This window comes from Centropristis striata, chromosome 3 (genome assembly GCF_030273125.1).
Source record: "Centropristis striata isolate RG_2023a ecotype Rhode Island chromosome 3, C.striata_1.0, whole genome shotgun sequence".
NCBI classification, from domain to species: Eukaryota; Metazoa; Chordata; class Actinopteri; order Perciformes; family Serranidae; genus Centropristis; species Centropristis striata.
The window spans coordinates 27,310,879-27,333,340 of record NC_081519.1 but is presented as its reverse complement, the minus strand read 5'-3'; the positions used below and the strand labels follow the sequence as shown (position 1 = coordinate 27,333,340).

Genomic DNA, 22,462 nt, shown 5'->3' with positions numbered 1-22,462 from the left:
TCACACATGGAATTCTTCAACAGCAGAAAACACATCGGTGTGATGCGGGACACTGTGGACATGACGTCTGAGTTGTCTGTGAGGAAGAACTGAAAGTATTCGCTGTTCTTCTGTACCTCAGTGGAGTATATAACAGTACAAACAGCGCTATTGACAGCTTAGAGTCAGAAAAGTCTGAACAGAGATTTTTACTTTTAAGTTTTCTCACACAAACCGGGCCAAGAAAGCACATCAGAGAAAGACAGCAAATGTGTGTGTGTGTGTGTGTGTGTGTGTGTGTGTAGAGGGGAGGTAGGGGTGTGCTGATGATTTCCTGTGTGTTATACTATTGAACATTGGTATACTGGAAATAGTTTGCATGTGCTTTTAAATAAATAATTGCTGTTTGTTGCAGACCTATTTAAGCATTTTTGCTGATGTGGGTGTCTCCCCATATATACTGATATATTTGAGAAATAATAATGAAGGCACTTGTTGAATTGTACTGTTTCATACCAAATACATACAGTTTTATGAATAGGGGTTATTGGATTGTTTTTGCTAACTGACTATTGTGATTGCAACCCCATATCCTTCAGAATATGTTCAATCCTTGTGATTTGATTTGCAAAATACAATTTGGAGAGAATTTGATTGCTATGTGGATTTGGATTACTGTCAGTCATTTTGACAGATTTGGAAGAAGTTCATATAGTGTGCACAGCTGAGTACAGTACAGTCACATCCTTTGTCCAAGTTTAGGCTACTAATGTAATTTCCGTCTATCTCACCTTCGTGTGAAAGTTGATCATGAAATGTATAATTATAATACCAAAGTAATATAATAAATAAACATATAAAACAGCATAATTATTATATTGTATCTAATACTGTAATACTATATACAAAAAGCAATACTTTAAATGTAGAAGATAAAAATATATAACCATCACCCTGTAGCCTTAATACAGAATGCATTACATTTTACAGAATTACATTTTCAGAAACACACTTTACACAAATCTATTTTAGCACTAAATACTTATGAATAACCCTTAAAACATAAATCCATTTACTAAAGTTTCTATCCTTAAAAACAGATTCTTTGTTTGATTTTATTTTTCAGGAGAAAAGTTGATGGACTGGTTTAGGCTAATAAAGATGCTTGGTTTGGCAAGGGGAAAGATGGTATTTAACTTAAATACTCAAAGGGCTTTACATTACAGACAGCGCTCATTCACTCATTCACAAACATCTATGGAGATAGTGAGGCTGCCCTACATGGAGCCACCAGCCACCATCAGGAAGTCTTTCCCCCACTGATGAATGCAGCACTGGGAGCCATTTGGGGTTCAACATCTTGCCCAAGGATACTTGGGCTGCATCAAACCAGGACCTTCCGGTCGCTCTACCATCTGAGTCACAGCCACCCCAATAAAATATATATAACATATACACAACAATAGAGACCAGCATCAGTCTCTGACCTTACAAAACCATAAAAACATCATTATGCTACAGTTAACTTGTTAGGAGTGAATAATGTCAGGATGAGATACTGATGCACTGAAATCATTGTTTTCCAATCAGTTATTGGCCTTTTTAAATGTGTATGCACTGTTCAGCTGCTTTGCAATGTACCCACAAATAATCAACAATACATATGCACACTAGGGGTGTGCCATATTGTATCGTTCATGATTATACCGGTATATTTCTTTTTATGGGTAAAATAAAATGCATATCATGATATTGACAACATTCCTGTTGCTAAACAATGCAGCTTTCAAAATAAGAGCACAGTGTGTTTACAAGAAGACTGTCAAAATAAGATGGCTTGAATAAAACATACAAGAACCTTAATTACACCTTAATTCCTTTACAGTAATTAACTAAATATGCAATGAATAAAATCAGTGTATATGATGGAATAGTGGCATTAGAATGTGTGAGAGGCATCAAATTTGGGCTTTTATGAAAAAAAATTCCCCCCGGACCCCCTAGATGGTTATTATTTTTAATAATTTGCTAATGCTCAAAAGTTAAGAGTATTATTTTTAGTTTTATTTATTTATACAGACTAAAAAAAATCATATTTTCTATATATTTTTCAGTATTTTGCAATATCGTCAAGAATATCGTTATCGCAAAAATACCCTGGAATATCGTGATAATCTTTTAGGGCCATATTGCCCACCCAGTGTGAGAAGCCTTTCCAGACGTACCAGTGTGTGTTTGGCGTCGGTGAGGTGCGTCTCCTCGTAGCTGTCGTCATGGGTGGTCCAGCTGTAGGACACCAGGAAGTGGAGGATGGGGGGGTGGTAGGTGACCTCTGGCCGAGCCCAACGCACCAACAGAGAACTGCTGTTCACATGCTGCACCTTCATGTTGATGGGAGCACTGCTGCATACTGGGAGAGGAGGATGGAGGCACAAACCAAAGAAAGAAAGGAGGGATGGACAGGGACATTTACGGGAAAAGGAAGGAAGGCAGATGAAGTGATGGAGGGAAGACAGTATTAGAAAGAATAAAAAATAAGATAAAAATACAAAATGGATGGAAGAGGAAATTAGTGTGAGATGCAAGAAAAAAAGAGTAAAATGGACAATGGTTGAAGACAGAAGAAGAATAAAAGGAATGAAGAGAAGAATTGGTGGCAGGCAAGATGACGGAAAGGAGTCAGGAATAAATAGAAAAGGATAGAATAGAAAAGGTAGAACATGAAGGAATGATGGGAACCAAAGAAGTGAAGGAAGGTGAGACACAAGGAACATCAGATGAAGGAATGCACAAATAAAGGATGGACAGAAAAGAAAGGAAGGGAAGAGAAGAAGTGTAATTGGTTAGAAGGGAGAATGAAGGAAACAATGAGAATTAAAAGGGAGGAGAAAAACAGATAATTTAATGACGGAATACATCAGCTCAGCTTATCTTACCAATACAGTCAGACAGGAGAGAGAGAGAGAGAGAGAGAGAGAGTTATTTGAGCGTGAGTTTTATTCATGATTTGTTATTAATATTGCTGTGAGACTCTGAGTCATCCAGCCACACACACACACACACACACACACACACACACACACACACACACATTTTGTCTTAAGGGTCCAATAACACACAAGTTCATAAATAGTTGCCTTCAGGCAAAATGCAGCCTACCTATTCTGTCTTCAAATATCTGGCAGTACGAGATATGAAGGCAAACACATAAACATTGTATGTTTTATTATGAATTTAATGATACACACTTTTGCATTATAGCCCTCCATTCATTGTGAGAGGACCAGCCCAGCACTGGCTGCTGCTGACCACTGGATGTCTCTGTTTGACCAGTGAGATGTCCTGCTCAGCTGGTACATCCTACAGAAGGATTATTTGCCTTAGGATATTGAATATTTCATTATAATTATTACACATTTCCAAAAACTGAAAGGGGAGCAGGCCATTTTCTGAGACCAGTTAAGTAAGACTTGCTATTTTCATTCGTATAATACCCGTCATGTTATATGCACCCTCTGCTGCTCTGACTTTATCTGCTCTGACAGACAGACATTTTGCAATGGCTGTAAAAGTAACATCAGTGAAACTGAAAATGATCCCTGGTGAGTTTTCTATGTGACTAATCTGCAGGAAGTATTGTATTCATTTCACTGATGGGTAGACTAGGAGTGACTTAATAAAATAATAGAATAACTGTACAGTCTGTAAAGCCCTTTGAGGCAGATCTGTAATCTGTAATTCTGGGCTCTATAAATAAAGTTGAATTGAATTGAACTTCTGTTTCTATTTGTTAGAAATTAATGGACAATGAAATGTGTTTTTTCTTTACAGAGGGGCTTTAGGAAGCAGAGTAATGAGTATGACATGAGTCTTGAACTGATGAAATGAGTGTTTTAGAAATAGGTACTCATTTTAATATTCATCTCTGGGTCTTGGTCATGAGTGAGGGTAGAACGGAGCGTGAGATGGACAGGCAATTTGTTGCGGCGTCAGCAGTGATGCGGGCGTTGTACCGGACCGTTAAGGTGAAGAAGGAGCTGAGCCTGAAGGCAAAGCTCTCGGTTTACCAGTCCATCTACGTTCCAACCCTCACCTATGGTTATGAGTTTTGGGTAGTGACAGAAAGAACGAGATCGCGGATACAAGCAGCTGAAATGAGCTTCCTCCGTAGGGTGGCTGGGCTCAGCCTTAGAGATAGGGTGAGGAGCTCAGACATCTGGAGGGAGCTCGGAGTAGAGCCACTGCTCCTTCACATCGAAAGGAGCAGCTGAGGTGGTTTGGGCATCTGGTAAGGATCCTCCCGTTAGAGGTGTTCCGGGCACGTCCAACTGGTAGGAGGCCCCGGGGAAGACCCAGAACAAGATGGAGGGATTATATCCCTCTCCTGGCCTGGGAACGCCTCGGGGTCCCCCAGGAGGAGCTGGATGTTGTGGCTGGGGAGAGGGACGCCTGGAATGCCCTGTTTAGCCTGCTGCCCCCACGACCCGGCCCCGGATAAGCGGAGGAAAATGGATGGATGGATGGATGGATGGATGGATGGCTAGCTATTAGCAAGCTATTCAAGCTATTAGCATACAGCCTGACCTCAACTTCATTAACATATCTGGGATGAGCGTGAGTCAGGCCCCGTCATGGAACATCAGTCAGAACATTTACATGACAGCACTTGAAAAAAAAAAAGATTGCCTTAATCTGACTATAACTGGACAACTGAAGTGCATGTAAACGTGTTAGTCCTACTCATGTCGCAGTTCTCCAACTCCGATTTAGACACCCAGATAATGCGATTGAAATAGGATTTTTGCCGGCATGTATGACAAGACAACGCATGTGCGCATGCTCCACACGATCCACGACCCGTGCTGGCGTATGACCCCGGAACTAAAACATGTAAGAAAGTCGGTCGCGCATTAGACGGTCGCATTAGCAGGTCGCATTAGCCGGTCGCATTAGCAGGTCGCCGGTCAGTAGCGACAGCACAAAGTGTTGAACAGAGGTCAACAGGAAAGGGGGCCGTATTAACCTGTTGAAATGACACATATCGCCACCCAGTGTTGAGGAGGAGGACACATTCCCGTCAGTTATTCGATTTTCTCAGTTGCATGTAAACTGGGACAAGGACAGTAGTCCTATTAGACGCCAATATCGATTTTTAAGCATAGCTCGATTAAACTGTGCATGTAAATCCACTAAGTGCTTCACCTCATGATTGCTCTTGTGGCTAAATAAGAGCAAATATTTGAGTGTTCCAATAACTGGTGGAAAGCTATGAAACAAAGTGGGGGTAATAACTGCAGACTAGTGATGAATGACACGGTTCACCATAACATATTGGTGCTATGGTTTAAATGCATACACATACTTTGGTCAGAGTATGTAAGCAGCAGTTCATTACATTATTCTCAGTTGGACACAAGGGCATAGCATATCCCCATCAAACAATGCACGTAATGATTCTTCCACACACTGTATTATATTATGTAAATGCATAAGGTAATACGATGATGAACATGGGTTGACTGAGAACAGGGCTCACGTGCCTGCTGGAACCAAATTGATTAGCTTGCTCACAGAGCTGCAGTGGAGTTTTTCTATTCATAACCTGCAGTTGAGCCCCATGTGGCTTAGCATTACTAAAGCCATTAGTCACACACACACTAAAGCACACACATTGACAAAGTAGAACACACACATGCACATACACAGACATCATTTGGAAGTCAAGCAGTGAATGACCTCTACGTATTGAATAGATTGTATCAACCTGGGCCCAGTCAGCCATGCCCTGTGTGTGACTGTGTGTTTGTGTGTGTGTGTGTGTGTGTGTGTGTGTGTGTGTGTGTATGCGTGTGTGTGTGACCTAAAATCATGCACATTCACAATGTGGATTTAAGTTTAAGTAAATAAGGAAGTAAGATAGATAAGTAAATGACGGTTTACGGTATTCTCTTCATTAGCTCAGCCTACAGAGGGCTTCCATGTGGTAGTATAGGTTTATTCGGCATGCTTTCTCACTGACAATGGCTTTGTTCCTTTTTAAAGTCCCATAGCAATGTTACATGTACCTTTTTACAGATGACTTGTTATGTGTTTTTCATGGGAAAGGTCTATTGAGCCTGACTAACTTAGACACACACATGAATAGTTAATTATTGCAAATATAGAACTCCCCTAATGTATCAGACATAGAGCAGGATTTACTCCATAAAAAATAAACAAAAATAAAACAAAAAACTTTAGTAGTAGTAAGTTATATATTTAAATCAAATACAGGCCACTTTTAAAAATCTAATTTATGCTAAAAAATAATGCAAAAGAACAAAAAAAGAATATAAAAGGATGCACTGAAATGACACGGATCATCTCAATCAGGGTAATTTATCAAATTTGCCACTTTATCCATATCAACCCAAATTTCTCAAGGTTCATTTAAGACTGTAGCGTCAGTAATCTAGCAGAAAGCATTTGGTGTCCTACATTCACCAACATACCTGTGGGTCGATTCTTGATATTTTCATCATCTGGACAAATCCTTGTCCCTTCAGCTGTTACTCATGGGGTCTTATTACCTCCTTGTAATGGGTGGGCTACACTTTGAATGCTTGTGTGTCTTTCTGCACTTACTCCTGTTTTGCAGAATTGAAACAACTCATATCCCCTGTGTGTAACACAACTAGCACAACTGAAAGGGTTTTGTATCCCAGTGTGTCTGACAGGGTGATGAAGAGACCCTCTTACAGCTTTCATCAAAGATAAGCGGGCCATCTCACAGACACACACACACACACACACACACACACACACACACATGCACGCACTATGAACGCACGCATGCACACACACACACACACACAGGGGAGAGGAATACTGGATGACAGTGAGTGATGGAAACTATAGGGCCCAATCACACAGAACAGAACATGGGTAGAGGGGGTGTCTGACACAGGTAAAACCTACACAGGACATCTCTCTCTCTCGTTCTCTCTCTCTCTCTCTCTCTCAGTCCCTCTCTCTCTCCCTCTCTCCCTCTCTCAAGCCTCTGAAAAGCCATTTGGAGGAGGAAAGGACATATTTGGCCCTGGAGCATGTTTACCACAGATGATCAATGACCAGGTCATGATTGTGGGTCGGTTGGTGGGACTTTGAGGGTGAGAACTAATTCAGGGGAATACACAGGCCTCTAGACATGCACCAATAGGAATAGTAGTAGTAGTAAAGGGGCTGGTGACTCGTTTGCAGTATTATAACTCATACCCATTGAGATGCCCTTAAGTTTAACTTTACATGTTAATATTAAGCTCTTGTCTAATAAAGAATATGGGAAGAAAGATAACAGTGGTGTATTCCCAGGTATCATAAATATAATAATAATAATAATAATAATGGTGGTTCGACTCCAGCCTGCAGCTCTTCTGTGTGACGTTTGCATGTTCTCCCCATGTCAGCGTGGGTTCTCACCGGGTACTCCGGCTTCCTCCCACAGTCTAAAACATGCACTTAGGTTTAATTGCTGAATCTAAATTGCCCGTAGAAGTGAATGAGAGCTTGATTGTCTGTCTCTATGTGTCTGCTCTGCGAGACCTGTCCACCCAATGTCAGACCTGAGTGAGGATAATTGGTTAAGGATAATGAATGAATAATAATGCTAAATGGTAAATGGACCTGCACTTATATAGCGCTTTTCTAGTCGCTTTGCGACCACTCAAAGCGCTTTACAGACTGCGCTCATTCACCCTTTCACACACACATTCATACTGGTGGCAGAGGCTACCCTAAACGGTGCCACCTGCCACCATTGGGAATTCATTCACACACCGATGAACGCAGCATCGGGATAATAATAATAATAACTTTCATGTATATCGTGCCTATAATAATCCCAAGAACACCTAACATGAGACACAAGGGACAAAAGAAATAAAAGCAAGGAGTGAGTACATTACGGACATTTGCTTGACATGCTTTCCTGAATTCTAAAATAAATAACCATGATAATAGTATTGCTTTTATGTACATGTTCTGATGTGAAAAAATGTAAATGTTGCTATAAGAGAAGTTTATAGCTTATGACTGTCCAACTTTCTGCAGCTTAATTCATCTGTGTGCTGTGAATCTATAACAGTTTTATTTTTGTTGTATAACAGGCAACCACTTGCAGTATGAAGGACTGTAAATTGAGTAGCACTTAGACTGGCACTTGCATTACTCAATAGCTACTTGATACAGTACTTGTATCTTTTTGTAAAACTTAACCTTGACATAAAACCGAATAGACACAAAAAAGGGTGCAGAGAGGAGAATAATAAGTATTCAGGTTACAAGTTAGTGTCTCTTCCTGCTTTAGTAAGGGGTGATTTAGTACTTGAAACCTTATTTACATATGAAAATATTTGAGTTGCATTTATATGTATGAAAAGCGCTATATAAATAAAGTTTGATTGATTGATTGAAAATGTCAAATTTTCATTTAGAAGAATACATTTTTACTGTATGTGTGACATAAATGTGACATAAATTATCATGCAGTAAAAATTTGTTATTTTTTCGACTTTGTATTTGAAACACTTACAATTGCACAAAATGGGGTTTGACTGGAAAGTTGAGACTGTTGTGAATCGAATGAACCCAACTGCCCAACTGATGGTATTCCCCACATTTGCCATATTTTATTATAGTGAGCACATGTATTAAAATTTGACCTTGCTCTAATAAATGAGCTGCTGTGACCTCTAGGATAATCACAGCCTCATTAAACTTTACAACCACAAACTAGAGACCTAGAGCATTCACAACAGGGATGGCTTTCCTAGGTACATTGACGATAAAGAGGTTCCCAGCAGTTTTCAAGAAGTAATCTCCATCCAATGACAGAAAAATTCTTGTTAAAACCTAAAAAATGAAAACATTATTAGTGGTGTTCCTCAAGGTTTGTTATTATGGTGTTTTAGAGAGATTTTTTTTTACATTTTTGATATATGAGACCATGGTAAAATTGTTAAAATATGGTAAAATGTTATCAACCCCAGAATTGCTGCAACAAATTATGAGTCAGAATTGAGCATGGGAATAGCAACTTGTATAGAGTACTGCTTCTTCTTATGTTCTACACTAAAATAATGCTATATTACTATATATTAACTAAGCTGTATGTTTCTTGTTGACTGCTGGAGGTCAGCCCTACACATGGGTCTGTATGTGAAGGAATGAGTGAGTGGATCATATTGTTTAGGGGGCGGGGCTGCTTGTACACTCTCCTCTTCTGCATCTGCAGCATGTGCCTGTTTTCAAACACATTGTCATTGGTCTCATAAGGACAATGCTTTTACTTTGCTCATTTCATTTCAAAGGTAATTATTAGGGCAAAAGCGCTATTGTTCCTGGGAGGGAGACATGAGCGTATCGTGTAAATGACACTGACTCTGTCTGCCGTCACATTAACTGAATCATAATCTGCATAGACAGCTAAATCACGGCGTTTTGTGTTTTGAACTTATTAACCGCATGTTAATTGATGAATCAAGGCTCCTGGTCTCTCTGTGAGCTGCTCCTCACACACTGCGGCCGTGGTGGCTGCAGCAGCTACTGGAGCTGAGTGGCTGGCTGGCTGGCTGGCTTACTGACTGACTGACTGACTGACTGACTGACTGACTGATCAACGCTCCCAGTCCCACGGCTCCCACTCTCTACAGTGGAAACTAAAATCAATGACCATTCATGCATTTAATATGTCCCAAACACATTTACAGCAGGATATCTGTGTTTTGTGATTTAAACAGCTGTCTGGGAAGAAAATGCTTCACTTAATGCAACAAAAATAGACCTCAATTGTACAAAAATTGTACAAAAATCAATCCGCACTCAGTGGGGGATGATACACTTAATAGAATGGAATTACATTTGAACTGTGAGACGTGCAAGTGACGGATGTAAAAAAACACTTCTAAAAATGTGTCCACTGGGGATTGGCTGTAAGGTTCATTACATCATTAAAAGTATTATTACTTATTGTCCGATTACTGGGACGAAAGCATTCTAATTACTAATATCCAACATATTCACATTATTGACAGTACCATTAACTATTCCTGTTACACATTGCCCACAATTTTGCCAAAATCACATTGACCAAGCACAGCCAGCCATATACTAGGTTATGACCTAGTCTTGCCAATTAAGGCTATTAGGTTTGAAGGCAAGAAGCAGCCTTTCAGCATTTTTGAAACATTGTGTCTTATGGGAGGCTGTGTGTAGTACTATTTCTTAACCAGAATCAGTAACAACTCTCCAGGAAGTCACTTCTCTCAGCCAAGAAATAACACAAGATACACACAACTGCTAGTTTTTGGATAGAAACAAAACACAATGTACAGCGTTAATTAGTGAACTTTAATGCTCTTTTGTGAATATGATATACCAACCCTTGAAATATCCCTTAGGTAAAGTATCTAATCCTGTGTAATGATTATGCAGTTGATTTGATTATACTCTACAGCAGAGGCGATTCTAAGTTACCTTTTAGAAATATTTTAGAACAAGAAGAGGGAGAAGAAGTGATGTCATATTTTTAGTAAAATCTGTGATTTGTGATTCAGGGCAATATGAATAAAATCTAATTGAATATAAAAGAAAATGATTTGTAGAATTAGTTTTCACAACCGCATTCACAGTGCATTAATTTACAAGGATATCAGCTTGAAGGCATGAATGAGGCTTTATGAGCATGTTTGAAAGAACACCTAATGCTTACTGATGCATGGTATCACTTGTCATTAACAGCATAAATGTAAGCGAAAGCATCTTATAATATTAACCTTTCAGTATTAGCAATGGTTTTTTTTTTTCTTGTGCTCTTTCTCAGCTTATTTTATTGGTTCCAGGATGTGAAACATGACTCACACAATTAATCATAATATATAATTTGTTTATTTCAGTTAGCTGACATTACTAAAGTCCATTTATTATCCTTAACTGCTTATCCAAACTCGGGTCGTGGGGGTCCTGGAGCCGATCCCAGCTGACATTGGGTGAACTTTCATTCACTATGGACTACTAATTAAACCTAAGCTGGAAGCCGGAGGACCCAGAGAGAACCCACGCTCTCTAATAGCACTTACATGAAAAATGCAAATAGGCCTTTAGTTGTAAGTCAACAACTTTCACACAATTATCATAACAGTCCTCATCAGGAATCCTCTAATAAACATGTCATGTGAGGTATTATAATTTAATGTTTCTATTATATCATTGTGCAAAAAATGCACTCTTACAATGGAAATAAAAGTACTCATTTTAGCTGCTGCTGTATAGGCTTTGTGCAGGTTTTCATTTTACAACAAAAAACCTGTGTGTTGTGTGCTTGTATTTTGTCAGATGATGAAGTGGAAAGAGGTTACAGACCAGAACACTCACATACATGTGCAGGTTTCTATCCTTAGCCCACTCAGCTGTAGATGTGTTTTTTTACAGCTCTAATTCTTCCCTTTGCTGTTTCTCAGCCCTCTTCCCTCCTCTACATGTGCATCTACTCCATTTCCTCTGCCAGCCTTACAGATCTACTTACAGCAAACATGTCCCACTGCAGCACTCAAGGACATGCAAGAGTATACAGCACACTCTGCCAGGACAGCACAAACACATACAGTACATGTGTGTAATTGGGTTTGTGTGCGCCATATGTATGTATATATGTGTGTGTGTGTGTGTGTGTGTGCACCACTCAATGTGCAAGTGTGTATGAAGGAAGGAGGGGGGCAAAATCCTGCTACAACTGTTGGCACAGCACAGATGCTGGTGCATGCACAAACACACGCATGCATGCACGCACGCACGCGCACACACACACACACACACACACAAACACACAATGTGTGGTGTTGTTTGAGTGGTAATGAGGCAGGAGTGGGAGGATGGCTGGTGTGCCTCCCACTGCCTTATGCTAAGGGAGTTACCCTGCTCACCGGTGAAATGACAGAGAGCTCTAGCCTAGGCCACACACACACACACACACACACACACACACACACACACACACACACACAAGGAGAAGACAATCAGTTTCCTCTGGGCATATGAGCTACACTGAATATCCCTCATTTATTAACATTAAGAAATGTCACTATCCAGGAAGAGAGAAGTGAGAATTCTGAAGCAGTTTGGAAAAGAAGAGGGGAAACTTCACTGATGCTAAATAGATCAGTGGACAGAAAAGGAGAGTGTCATATTGGAGTATGCACATATTTTCATGCTAAAATATTTGTCATTTATCATTGTAAAACCAGTAATTTAGTCTATCCATATTCAACACTTAAACATTCCCAGCATTCAATGATTAATTTCTCAGAACTAAACAATGATTTTGAGTGTTATCTCATCCATTGTTGGCTTGTGGCATCACTGTATAGTACGAAGAAAATAGGAGCTAAAATGAATATAGAAGGAAAACAACTACCTAAGTTCAATTATGTATCATTTTTACAAACCTTTTCCTATCTTGACCAAAGCGTTATAGAAAAAAAGTCAAAGTGAATATGTGAAACTTAAAGTCTTGCTACCTTTGGAAGCCTCTGTGCCATATGGCCCGCTACCACTGTCAGTCAGGTCAGGCAGCCAGGCGTCTTTGACTGCTGACTTGAAGACGTGGCGGTTGTCCAAGCTCTGGATTGGCCTGAAGTTGCTGCGCAGATACTCCACCGACTTTACATGGTCCTGCTGCTCTGTGGTGAAGATCGAGTAAAAGGCCTCCAACTGTAGGGAGAACGGGCATGACAGACAGAGGGATGGAGAGAGAAAAGTGAAGACAATTGGAGCCAGTAAGAACTCACATCCTGTGGTGGCTTTGAGTTGGTGCTTTTTGCCATCATAGTGCAGAAAGAAGCACTTTCACTCAATCCGCAAAACACACAATAAGAGAATGCCAACCAGAGCTCTAATTGAAATACAAGATGAGATAATATTAAATTTTAATGATCCCCATGAGGAAACTGGGTCACTGCTGCAGCAAAGCAAAGGCTTTAGATAAAAACAGAGAATTCAGAGAGGGATATTTGACATGACAAATAATGATGAACATATTTACTAATGTATCCATGGATCGATGAGAACTATGAATACATACTAAATGCAGCGCAGACTATCACTGCAGATTATTTAATTAGTATATGCTTTTTTTCCCCTTTAGGTGATCATTTTGCATTTTTAAAAATATGCTTATCTATTTTTTTGCTGGGACTTAAACGAGAGGTTTGATGTCAATCTCATATATTGAAGTGCTAAGCAAGAGCTAGGAGGTGATTAGCTTAGCTTAGCATAGAGACAGAAAGCAGGGGAAAATATGATCCCTATATAATAGGGAATCCAAGTTATCTGTAAACAACAACAACAACAAAAACAACAACACATTTGTGTTTGTACATGGATGAAATTAATTAGATACAACATGTTTTTGGTCAGCAGTCCAAGCTTACTAAAATCAACAATCTAATAAGACGCTTTTTGTTTTGCATATTCAGATTGTTTGGAAATTTCTAATATCAGCTGTCAAAACGGGTCACAAACAGCCAATACATTTACAGGAAAGGGAAAATGAAAGGAGGAAAGGAAAGGAAAGGAAAGGAAAGGACAGGAAAAGTGGCCCTGAGGGTTTCGATCCCAAAGGCCTTCACCAGAGATGTTTGAATCTGTCAACTGCCAGCCCTCCACCCACCTCCCATCTCCAGATCTGTTACTTCAAAACATGAACTTAAAGTGAGTGAGAGTCCTTTTGGCCTGCATCTCTGAAGTGCGGTCCCAGGGGATGCATGCAGTTTTGGAATTCTGATTGCATTCTCATATTGCGCCAGTCTATCTTTCAGGCTGTGTTTTTGTGGCCAGCATAAAGCAGCCACAGACAAGCAAACAGTGTAAGAGTTTGTTGAAGTCCTTGAAATAGTCAGTGTTTTCATTAACACATTGAAATAAGGAGTTGTCACAAGTAATGTCGCATTTTCTGCATAAATTGCATCTGAAAGAGCCCACGCCAAGGCAGTCAAAAAGCTTGGCCCATCAGCAGTCCAGATCCACTAAATCTAGTTGCCAAATGGATGCCAGACGCGTGATGAATGGTGAGTCAGAAATATCCAAAGTACACTGGTCTGATTCTGTGGGCCAACTGTGGCCCAAAGCTGCTTCAAGTGCTGCTAAAAGGGGCTGATTCTCTAACACAAATAGATCGACTCATAAAACCTGGCCAAATTTAACAAAGACGTATTGGCCAAAGCAGCCGTAGATTAGATCACACCTGGCTGGATTTGGCTGAATACTTGATTGGGTTTGGGAATCGAGGGAGTGCCTCAGAAAGGACTAATGTGGCTCCAAAAATACATTTCTTCTCTGTAGTTGCTGTGATTGGGGAAACTTGTATCTGACACAGTGAAATGGTTTCCAACGTACTTTTAATATGAATTAAGCTGCCATGTTATTATTAAGCAGTGAACATTTTGTTCTGCTTTGCGATGATGTTGAAGTTGGCCTCTTTCTGCATGTTGCCATTTGTCAAATGCGTGCTGGGTGGCAAGACGTGCAACCAGACATGGATTTGCTCTGTGTGACTGAAGTGTCATCTTTCTGTCTGTGTTGGCAGATGGATTCTCTGTACAATGTGTTTGGAAGCAATGCACTCAGACAAACAGCTTGTGTTCAAGGGAGTGTTGAAGAAGAAAGGGGGTGTTGAGAGGCAGATTTTGTTTTATGGAGGTAAATGTCTCAGTTAGGACGTCTGATGACAGCAAATTCTTCCCAACAACAACAACCAGGACTAAAAAACAAACAAAGGAACTAAAGAAAAAAAAAAACAGAACTACATCACAGAAATAAAGGCAAAAATTGATTTTTGAAGGACTGCCCTTACTCATTCAAATCACTTTAGTTTATACATTTTTGAAATTACACTTTTAATCCATTGATCACTTCCCTCAGCAGCTGCAGTGGGTTTGTGTAGCGTAACCCTTTTAATCTGATTCAAGCACATTTTGGAAGACTCTGAGGAATCGGCGTTACCCATACTAGGGATGGGCGTTTGGAAGTAACCTGCCAACTCGATTACCTATAACCTTAACGATCAATTAATGGATTAATCCGCTACGTTTTATGACAATGAAAAAGCCTGTTTTGATAATGGACGCTTTTGATTTTGAAAGGACGAAAAGAGACTTGATCCTGTCGATCATCAAACTAACTCTCGTGAGATTAAACTGTAAAGATAACGTCAAGGAGTTCAGTGTTTTATGTTTTAGCCCTCGAAGAGGCACAAGGTTAGTTTTCACAGTAATCTTTATATTTAAATGTTTTGTGTTCAAATAAGTTTTGGATCAAATTAAAATCAGTATTTCATGGTTTGACACAGTAAGATAGTATTGCTCAAATTAATACTCATTTGTTCCTGTGTGTTTTATAATTGTTATTGCAGCTTTCAGGTTGCAAACTGTAGCTTTATCCAACTTAATTCTCAGCTCATTGGCTTATTGATGTTCAGCCGCAGAACTGAACGCTCGGCACGTTTCAGTTTAGTGATACTGATACCAGTCAAATAAGATAATAAAATACACAGATCGATTAAAAATTCCATGTGATGGACCAAATTCTTAATAACCATTTATTGATCATCTATTAGTTATTGCCATCCCTAATCCATACCAAGTGTTTTGGCATTGTGGACAGAAGCTGTTGACATGTCTTGCTTTGGAGCCCAGTGTGCTGCCTGGATAACGAATCCATTCTGAAGCCTCACCTTTTGCAAAAGAAAAACTGAAGCAGATGAGGAAGCCATCCAGTGTTTTTTTCATGAGCAGAATGCGATTGCAGCAAATCCACACCCCAACCCCCCCAAGCTGCTGCAAAACAAATGTAAAACACTCATAAAACATCAACCTGCCAGCTTTAGTGACCAGCTTCAGGGGTGACTTTTTGACGTGATGAAAGTCAAATCTGAGTGTCAAAGCAAAGGATTAGTAAGAAGAAGCTTGGTCTGATTCCACGGTTTACTGAGCTGGAGTACACCCTCAGGCTTTAGACTGGACAGACTGAAAATGGAGGTAATTCTGCAAGTCTGAAAGAATAAACACTGATCCATGTGCAGCCTTTGAGCATACTTCTTGTGTTAGGTTTTTTAGTGCTTTCTAAGAGTGACTTTGTTAAGAACTGCTAATTAATCTTTTGGTTTTGGCCTTTTTCAAGTTGAGTGTAACATTTCTCATCATTAGGCAAACCTTTTGACCAGGGACTAGTTTTGGTTTGTGGTTCAAATGCAGCTAAAGCATCAATGTATCTTGAAACTGGATACTTCTTGTCTGTGCCTTTGGGGGCCATGGAGCATTACCATAAACAAAGTCATTACTTAAGGACCTTTAACCTTTAAGCAGCACTAATTACTATAAGGAAATGTACGTTTTGCCTGTGCAATGCACTAAAACGTCTCTGTAAATGTGGGGTGTGTGAGACAAAGAGCATATTATCTGAATATATCATATGCAGACGGTACTGGCTTACAGCACAGTGCCTCCTCCCACCAGGTCATGTCATATTAGCTTTCAATCTAAGTTGAAATCACTATACAGTACCATCTGAGCTTAAAGCCATGGTCACAGGTAAAGATAGCAATGAGAGATTCCTCAGGTAGTAACGGCAGATTATAGTCAGCTTGTATTCATTGTCATGAGAAACAACATCATCGATCAGGGAAACAGGGACACAGCGTTTTCCTCCTAAGTTACCACTGCCTTGAGCTGGAGCTGCTTTTTACTTTTAAAGACAATAAATAAAGTGTGTTCTTCACACGTCTAAAGGGAAATAGTACCTGTCCAACAGGGCTACATGTGAGTCGATGTCTCTGCTTGGGCCAGACAGATTTGAAATCCTGCAGAGGAGGGCAGGTGCAGGATTGAATAAAAAAGTTAGAAGATTGAAGGATTTAGTGTTTCTCTCTGGTTTATCATTAAAAAAAATTGTCAATTTGTGTTTTAGAAGAATTTGTAATCCTTGTGAATCCATCTGTTAATTGGATTAATTCAAACTGATTTGGTATTTCTTTAAAATTCTTTCTGGTAGATTTTTCTGCCCAAATTAGAGTCAACAAAAAATACACATTCATTCATTGTATCTACTTTCTTCAGCAGATTTTGAAGTGCTTATACAATGTAGTGTTAGATGAGAGATGTCATTATACACCAATCACATTCAATTTAATTTTCTTTGCATTTAATGATATCTTTACATACATTAGCAGTCCACCACCCCTCCTAAAAACATTGTAGCCAGGCATGGTGAAGGAAGCTCCAGGTGACAGTTTGTTCAGCTATGTTCAGAAAGCACAAGAAATCCAGATTTTTCCATAAACAGTTTTTTAAGTTGTACGCTCTTTATAATGCTTTGAATGTTCAAGTGTCCCCCAAGGAAACCTTTTGGTTTTGTGGGCTGATCCCAGATTACTTTAGAATGAATAACAGACCAATGTTACCTTGACTGGAGAGGGCCGCAGCTGGAGTCTGCAGATGGTGTGTGGGAACAGTTTAGCTGTACATGGCCGGCAAGAAGGAGAGTTGTCAACAGGTATGCGATCAGCTTTCTGCATGTCCATACACCTTTCCCTCCCCTTGTGTTGGTTCATTCATAAGACACAGGTGCTGGTCCATCTTGTAGGATATCAGTATAAGATGTAAGTTGGCTCCATGGATAAAGTATGGCTGGTTGTGTCGGCAATATTGTATTTTCTGTCATGTTCATGATTCTACAATTCTACAATGTCATTTAGCAGACGGAAGTTGGTTCCACCACCGGGGCTCTACAGAGGAGAAGAGTCTGGTTAGAGACGTAGAGGCCTTCAGCGGTGGAGGAGCCAGACGTCTTTCACTAGAAGAGCGTAGTGGACGGGAGGGTTTGTGAATATGAACAAAGGAGTTTAGATAAAAAGCGGTTGTGCCCGTTGCTAGTTTGTAGTCAAGAGACAATGCTTTGAATTTGATGAGGGGAGCCAGTGCAGAGAGATGAGGAGTGGAGTGACATGTGCTCTCCTGGGCTGGTTGAAGACCAGACGTGCAGCCGCGTCCTGGATCATCTGCAGAGGCTTGGTGATGCAACAGGAAGACCTGCCAGTAGTGAGTTGCAGTAGTCGATGATTGAACCCGCAGTAGAGAACCAAGAGAAACAACAGCATGTTTCAAATGCAAGTAAGATATGAAAGTTGGAAGAGCCTTTGATGTTATTTTGATCTGCCATTCATAAACAGACGCAAGCTGCAGTTCTACATGATTCACGAATGATTCCTGCAGGTTGACCAGTCCAGAGTGTAAACATGAGCTGAGTTCATGAATGTGCCAAGCCTAAATTACACAGCTTGGACTTAAACTAAGTTTACTTTTTAAACAGAATATTACAGGGACTGTGGCAATGGGCTTCTTTTTTTAAAATAGTGGGGCGGATTAGCTCAATATTTTACAACAATCGTTCACTTTGTGATAAAAGCATGAAATTTGGTAGATGTGTTGGTGAATATGTTTCGAACAAATCTGGATATTGGGCCACCTCAAAAGCGCCCCCTAGTGGCCGTGACAGGCATTTGTTATACGAATAAATCAATGATGAATAAAAACTGCCCTTTTAATAATACCAACTGGTAATGAATTGTATATTGTTGGAAAGCCTGATTAGTCACCTTTACAACGAGGTACAGCTTGTAAGGATCGTGCATTCATGGAATGAGCAACGGGGCTAAACGTGTGGGTAGCACCCCCCAAAAATGTGCATCCCCTGTGTAGTGGGGTGGATTAGTTGAACAATCGTTCATTTTGTGATAAAAGCATCAAATTTGGTACACTCATTGCTGAATACATGTTTAATGAATCTGGATATTGGGCCATCGCAAAAAAAATTCTGATGGCTGTGGCGGCCATTTTTAAAAATGGCCATTTAAAAGCGGCCATTTTTAAAAATGGCCGCCGGTGGTTACTGGCGAGGAATGCTTTGCCTACCCTACAGCTGCTGTTTCATGTTTTCAGCACCACAAATATAATTTAGAGACATGTTAAAGTGACAAAAGCTTTATTACAGTCTAATAGAAAAGAACATTAACTTTGTATAACATTTTATTAGGTCTTGATATTCCCATTCACAGGCTACGGCCTCCTCTTTGGCTTGTATTCTTCTGTTGCTCCTTAAAAAGAAAAAATAATTTTCAATATTGTATGACCTGCAACAATAAAAACAAAACACATTTAGACAGAGAAACAAATCATACATTTTAAAAGTTCTACTAGGGTTACTTGTAGCAGGTTACTCTTCCTGGCAAAATCCTTGTACTGAGGTGTGTGACTTAACCAAATAAAGGGGACACGCCGGACAAGAGCACCACATTTTTTCCACATACTCTCTATCATTATAGGTTTCAATTTTTAGTAGGAGCCACTTCATCAAGATTGCGGTGATGGCAGCCATATAAAGTCTATGAGAAATGCTATATCTTCCAAGCCACTTAGAAGGTCAATCTTGGTGTCAAAATATGCATTTTCTGGGTCCAGGAATCATTTAAAGCTATTGAGAATATCACTAGATGATTATTTGATCAAATAGATATGTTCATTTTCACTCAGACTGGGCAACTCGCTTCAAGTTGCAGCAGGGAATCCTGAGTTGAAACTGTTTGGAATCAATGTTCACGGGAGAGTGTTGATTAGCTGCCATGTACACTGCTCAAAAAAATCAAGGGTACGCTTTCATCTCATGTCAGATCTTGATCAACAAATTATTTACAGTGAGTCATCCAGTGATATTCTCAATAGCTTTAAATGATTCTTTGACCCAGAAAATGTATATTTTGACACCAAGATTGACCTTCTAAGTGGCTTGGAAGATATATTGGTTCTCATAGACTTATGGCTTATGGCTTATATGGCTGCCATCTCCGAAAAATTTTGGTGCTTTTGTCCGGCGTGTCCCTTTCTTCTCAAATCTGGTCCTAAGCCGCCTGACTAACTGTGATGGAGTTATAAAATACATTTTAAAAAAAGAAAAAAAGAACCACATGGGCAAAGGAGACATATGACATATAGTGTGTGTGTGTGTGTGTGTGTGTGTGTGTGTGCAGAGAGGGATGTCCACATTCCACAGGACATAATTTAACAGTGTCTTATTAAGCTTTCACACCCAACAGCCACTGATACATGTTCCAAGCTAACTAGCTAGCTTAAGTACCTATTTTTGCTATCTTGCTAATTTACTTTTCCGCCAAGGCCCATGATGATTGTTTTTCTCTTTAGCCTTTATGATGTTCATAGTATATTTTATTCATAATTATAACAGGTGAAATAAAATATTTAGACATACCTTGATGGACAGTCCACTGCACTGCTTGTCCCAGGAAGCAAATGCTAGCTAGCTCATTTGCTAGCTAGCTCGATGGCTAGCCCGATTGTGGTGGGGCAGGAAAAATAACTGAAAGAGTGTCTAACTGGATTTTTGTTAATTTAATATGTGTATTTACATTTTTTTAATTTACGTTTGTATATTTAGTTTAAATTTTTTAAATATTTTAAGAAATAATTTAAATATTTTTTGTAGTTTTAATGAAGAAAATGACTGCTATGGCCACTAGGGGGCGAATTTGCGATGGCCTAATATACAGATTTGTTTGAAACAAATCCACCAACACATCCACCAAATTGTGTGCTTCTATCACAAAATAAACAATTCTTGTGATTTATTGAGCTAATCCGCCCCACAGGGGATGCACATTTTTGGGGGGTGCTACCCACACGTTTAGCCCCGTTGCTCATTCCATGAATGCACGATCCTTACAAGCTGTACCTCGTTGTAAAGGTGACTAATCAGGCTTTCCAACAATATACAATTCATCACCAGTTGGTATTATTAAAAGGGCAGTTTTTATTCATCATTGATTTATTTGTATAACAAATGCCTGCCACGGCCACTAGGGGGCGCTTTTGAGGTGGCCCAATATCCAGATTTGTTTGAAACATATTCACCAACACATCTACCAAATTTCATGCTTTTATCACAAAGTGAACGATTGTTAAGCTAATCCGCCCCACTAAAAGATATTTTTGATAGTCCAAAAAATGTCCGCAAGACCTACGTATATTTCTGCATTTAATCACTGTAATCTTTACAATAATCATTTTGGCCAAAGAGCAAGCTTTTAATGTTCACATTTAAAAAAAATAAATGACAACAATATGGAGGCAATAGATGGTGTACAGCTATGATATGTTTCAACAGTATTCCATTGCAAATCAATATGTTATTAGGATGTGCTCCACACTGAAATATAATCATTAAGATGATCTTGAAACAACAGTTAAATCCAAGCAATGCTTACTGAGGAGGTATTTTACAACAATCCAACAGTGCTAAATGTTCTGAAAGACCTCATGGAGAAAAAGAAACCCATATGGCTGCTCCTTAGCTGTTTTCTGGAAATGTTGGCACATTTGCACACAATGCCAGATGGGAAATTATAAAAAAAAATTCCCACATGTCCCACTTGGAATTGCTACTGGGTGGCTGATCTCAACAGTGCTTCCCATTTGGCAGCTCATATTTAGGGTGAGGGCTGAGCCATGGTAGGGTGGTAACATCTGAGAGACACGGGTTTCCTCCCACTCACTGACTCTCTCTCTCTCTCTCTCAACACACACACACACACACACACACACACACACACACACACCCTTGTACTTCTATCTTTGTGAGGGTCCTCATTGAAATAATGAATTCCCTAGCCCCTTACCCTAACCCTTAACCTAACCTTCACCATCACAACTAAATGCCCACCCTAAACCTAACATAAACCTGTAAGTGTAACCTTAACCCTAAAACAAAGTCTGAACTCTCAAACAAGCTTTTAAAAAAGTTCGCGAAAATGTCCTCACTCTGTTGGTTAAAAACGTGTCCCGGTCCTCACTATGCAGGAAGTACAAGAACACACACACACACACACACACACACACACACACACACTCATGTGACAAAAATAAAGTGTAGCAAGAAGTCCACGTCAGTTTCAAAGGAAGGCATTTTGGGTGAGTTGTTGTGTAAGAGCCTGAGCATCGATCCACTCTAAAAGCAGGCCCAAAGCAACGCTGTCACTCCCGCTGACCTACTTCAACTATCATCCAAAACAAAAGACTAGCAGAAAGACGAGAGAGAAATAAAATACAAAGAGGCAGAGAGAGACAATAACTAGAGTAACCATCTGTGTTAATTTTCTTTCCAACCTCCTCCTTTTATCTTTCTCCATGTTTTCTCTGGAGAGTCGCACAGCAAAAAAAAGAAGGGAAACAAAAGGACTTCAAAAGAAGCTTTTAAAAATGTTGAGAAAGACTGGCTAATGGTCAGGAATCATCAGCCAGAGAACAGGAAGGGTGAATGATGCCCCCTTCACTGGCTTCCTTCTTGATTTATATTCCATTGGTCTTTGCATGATTTCCTTTGTGTTGAC

At 39.7% G+C, this 22,462-nt stretch overlaps 1 protein-coding gene across 2 annotated transcripts in view; it reads right to left on the bottom strand.

The window, feature by feature from the left end:
- The window catches only part of LOC131968891 (receptor-type tyrosine-protein phosphatase gamma-like), a 519,997-nt gene that overhangs the window by 80,324 nt on the left and 417,211 nt on the right, over nt 1–22,462 (bottom strand). For both annotated transcript variants that reach the window (XM_059329944.1, XM_059329943.1), the window contains exons 8-9: nt 12,531–12,723; nt 2,205–2,389 (exon numbers count right to left, since the gene is read on the bottom strand). In XM_059329944.1, coding sequence (XP_059185927.1) covers nt 2,205–2,389; nt 12,531–12,723 — 378 coding nt within the window. The remainder of the gene's footprint in view (nt 1–2,204; nt 2,390–12,530; nt 12,724–22,462) is intronic.